Source organism: Arachis stenosperma, chromosome 3 (assembly GCF_014773155.1).
Source record: "Arachis stenosperma cultivar V10309 chromosome 3, arast.V10309.gnm1.PFL2, whole genome shotgun sequence".
Classification (NCBI taxonomy): Eukaryota; Viridiplantae; Streptophyta; class Magnoliopsida; order Fabales; family Fabaceae; genus Arachis; species Arachis stenosperma.
Genome location: NC_080379.1, coordinates 160152903 through 160157109, shown reverse-complemented (window position 1 = coordinate 160157109; position 4207 = coordinate 160152903). Strand labels below are relative to the sequence as shown.

The window sequence follows — 4207 nt, the reverse complement described above, 5'->3', positions numbered from 1 at the left end:
TCCTCTTGAAAACCTTAGTTGAGTACTTTTTAAAATTTTTGTTAACAAATCGTTTTAATTCAACTGTTTTATTTGTTATTCTTTATTATTAGAGAAACTTTTGTAATGGGATGAAGTCATGAAAGTTGAAACCATAACACTGAGCTTTCACTAATCAATGCGTGTCATTTTAACTTATACAGTGGTAGTTCATATGCATACTACCCAAATAAAGAATAAAATAAAATAAAATAAAATAAATTTCGTGTAAATTAATTTTAATTTTACTAATCAATATTGATTGTTTTCTTAGTTCAAATAAAAGTTCAACCGATCTTTGAAAACGAATTATATTATAAACTGATTCAGCTTAACTAGATTACCTAATATTTTGTTAATTTTCTATAGTAGTGATAAGCGGAAAATAAAGGATATTATGAAGTGGGATGCGACTTTGTTTGTATATAGAAAAAAAAATAGGAGAAATGAAAATAAGAGAAGAGAAAATAAAAGGAAAAGTGAAGTTATGTATGTGTAGTTTAGATGAAGAGAAAATAAATAATTTTTTTTTTGTTTAAATGAAAAAAATTAAAAAAATCATCATGATATAAAATTATATTAATATCTTTATAATAAAATAAAAATATAATTATTATTATTTATTTATATTTTATTATTATTTAAAATATTATAATTTTATATATTTGATTTAAATATTTATCTAATATATAATATTTAAATATGAATATCTATTATAATAATATATTAAAAGTATTAAAACTAAAATTGATAACTATTAATAATAATATAACTATGGGTAATATTATAAATATACAAAAGATAATTATTCTTTTTTTGTTTTTATAAATTGTAATGGATGAAAAATTTTTTTAAGTAGGATTCACACAATTTTTTTTTATTTTTTTGGCATCTAAACATTGAATATTATTATATAAATAGAGGACGGTAGGGAAGTATAGGAAGGCAGAGAGAAGAGAAAAAGAAAAGAAAAATAGGGAGATAAAAGAAGAAAAGTGTTGTGTGAGTCTAGTCATCCAGCTGAGTCTGAAGAAGAATGGTAACAGGGTGGAGAAAGACGTTTTGCACATCCATGCCCAAAGCAAATGCATTAACCCACAAGCACGATCCCAACCTCACTTTTTATTCCAACCCATCAACTCCAAACTCAGATTCTTACAGCCCCAAACTTGAATGCCGAACCACTTGCTCCCTTCCCAACAGCCCCAGTCAACTCCAATTGACCAACAACACCACTCTTACAGTTGCTCCCTCAACTTTCTCATACCTTCTCAAATCCACCTTACGCCTTTCCAAGGTACCAATTTAATAACACACCAGAATCACGCTTCATTATTTATTACTATTTTAGTATAATTCTAACATTCTGTTGTTATTTTTCAGAACCGATGTGGAATATGTACGCAGGGGGTCAAAGCTGGACAAGGAACCGCAATTTTCACAGCGGAATGCTCTCACACCTTTCACTTCCCATGCATCGCTGCTCACGTGAGGATGCGCCAGCTCCTCACGTGCCCCGTATGCAGTGCCACCTGGAAGCAGCTTACCGTAGCAGATGAAAACACCCCGCCGCACCACAACCAACACGCCAAAACGACGCTGTCCGTTAAGCTCTACAACGACGACGAGCCACTTGCCTCTCCAACCTCTGTTTCGGCCTTCGTCCCCATACCTGAATCCAGAGAAGAAAACGAAGACGAAGAAAATCAAGTATCAACGCATTTCCCAGGCTTCCACGTGTCCCCATCTTCGCCGTTGAAAACCAGAAGAACGGTTGAAGTGTGCTTCTCACCGGAAGCTGCTATTGTTGCCTCTAACAGAAGCTATGATACCTACGTTGCTGTTCTCAAGGTGAAGGCTCCGGCGTGTGATTCGGCGGCACCTCGTCAGCCGATTGATCTGGTAGCGGTGATCGACGTCGGCGGCGTCTCGTCAGCCGAGGACCTTCGAGCGCTCAAGCGTGCGATGCGAGTCGTGATATCGTCGCTCGGCTCCACCGACCGTCTCTCTGTCGTGGCGTTCTCCGGCGGATCCAAGCGGCTGTTTCCATTGCGGAGGATAGCCGGAAAGGGCCAGAGGGCCGCGCGCCGAGTCGTGGACGCTCTTGCTGCAGTAGAGCGGAGCCGCGGCCGAGCTCCGGCGAGGAACGACGCCCTGAAGAAGGCCGCAAAGGTTCTGGAAGACCGGAGGGAGAAGAATCCCGTTGGAAAGATCGTGCTCATCTCGAACGATAGTGAGGACCGCCCGTTATCTGTCACGAGTTTCTCTCATCTTGAAATAGCAGATCGCAACTGCGCGTGTTGGCAGGATAGCGCGCTGGCTCAGCGAGTAGGGAATGTGTTGAATTTGGCAGCTCAGGACCTTAAACTCGAATTGAGAGTGTCGTCGCGTTCATCGCCAACGGAGATTGCTGCCGTGTATTCTGTTTCTGCGGGTGTTCTCGTTCTCTCACCGGATTCCGTCGTCATTGGAGATCTCCACGCCGAAGAGGAGAGGGAGTTAGTGGTGGAGTTTAGAGTCGCAGCCGGAACCATCGCCCGTGGGACCTACCACCACATCATTTCCGTACGTTGCTCACACCGCGACCCCTTCACCCAAGAGCTTGTTCATTCAAAGGAGCGTGCCGTCAGTGTTCCGCGTCCCCATGCCGTTGGATCTTCGGATACAACAATAGAACGGCTGAGAAGCCTCCACATCAGCAGTCGAGCTGTAGCCGAGTCGAGACAATTGTCGGCTAAAAATGATTTGGCTGGAGCCGTTCGCTTGCTCTCATCAGCTCGAGCCCTGCTGATTCAGCCAAGCCGTGAATCAAATTGCCCCAAAGACAATGAGTTCCTGCAATGGCTTGAAGCTGAACAAGGCCAGCTGAAGCGCCAAATTCAGAGTCAAAAGTCGTGTGCAAACAATTGCTTGGAAGAGAAGCTGGAGCCGTTTACGCCAATGTCAGCTTGGCGAGCCGCAGAGCGACTTGCAAAATTGGCTAAGATGAGAAAGTCCATGAATAGAGTCAGTGACCTGCACGGATTTGAGAATGCCAGATTTTAAATGTAATTTTTATTTTTTTCGGAAAAAAATATAATATAGAAGTTATATATAGTTTTTGTATGTAAATAAATAAATAAATGGTATAGTTGTAGTCACGGTGGTGGAGATGGAGCAAGAGCCACAACATAATAATATGGATAAGTAGTAGCAAACGGCTAGCCCTTTTTTTTTTTTGGTGACCCTTTTTTTTCTATATAGAAGGGGGTCAGAAATCATTGTAGAAATGAGACTACTATTCGATTTTAAGTTAAAGTTTTGTAGCCATTGTTTTCATGTTATGTATTTTCGCTATCGTGAAATTGCAACTGCCGTTTGGGTCTGATCTCTGAAGAAGGAGAATGATATAATTTGCTTTAGCAATTTCGTACGTCTGCACGATGAGCCATTAAATTCTTTTGTTTGTGTCTGGTGGGTTCAAAGCAAGGTGGTGTGTCTCGTTTCACATACGGACAAAGAATAATGTCAAGTACTTTGGCACTTTAGGGAGTGAACAATTCAGAATTGATGTTGTTTTCCTTTTAAGAAATTTGGCATAGGAATTTTTAAAATTATTTTTCTTATCTAAGACCATTGAATTTGAGATTTTGTTTGAAACCGAATCTGTATCGTATACTGAAAGTACAGATGTGAAGATCTTGTCATCTCGATTTTTCTTAGTGCTATATCCATGTTTTGTGGCTTAGTGCACTATAAGCTAGTGCAGTATAGTGCGGTTTTATTTGCTTCCTTCGTGCCTAACAATTACAGAATTACTTGATAAAATTACAAAATTATGGCAAGCAACTAAAACTATATGTGATGGAATTATGGAAATTAAAGGAGAACGTACATCCTCCACTAACGAGAAGGGATTCATTTCTTTCTTTATCTTTCATAAACGAAAATACAAGGTTATGTATGAAGATAAGATGCATGCATGCCACCAAGTATGTCCCTTCGATTCGTTTAATCATTTTCCTTCTATTGAGTATGTGGATTTTGTGCCAAATTGTATTTCATTGGTATATTTACCTTTATTGGAAGTACTTATCTTATCTGGTCATCAAGTTTTGACGGTGTCACGTGTGGACCCTTTACAAAGAAAAGGAGCAAAAGGGTACTACATTGTGCGACAAATCATCAATGCCGATAACGCGTTCTCTTT

The 4207-nt window shown here is 39.5% G+C and overlaps 1 protein-coding gene across 1 annotated transcript; it reads left to right on the top strand.

The window, feature by feature from the left end:
• Window positions 1-973: 973 nt before the first annotated feature.
• Window positions 974-3555, top strand: LOC130970242 (E3 ubiquitin-protein ligase WAVH1-like). The gene is made up of 2 exons (XM_057896253.1): window positions 974-1315; window positions 1402-3555. Exons 1-2 carry the CDS (start codon window positions 1055-1057, stop codon window positions 3061-3063), a joined length of 1923 nt encoding a protein of 640 aa, XP_057752236.1. The 5' UTR covers window positions 974-1054; the 3' UTR covers window positions 3064-3555.
• Window positions 3556-4207: the final 652 nt, after the last annotated feature.

Coding starts and splice junctions, on each gene's coding strand:
- LOC130970242 (XM_057896253.1), top strand. CDS start 1,055: ATGGTAACAGGGTGGAGAAAGACGTTTTGCACATCCATGCCCAAAGCA. Junction 1,316..1,401: donor CCACCTTACGCCTTTCCAAG/GTACCAATTTAA, acceptor GTTATTTTTCAG/AACCGATGTGGAATATGTAC.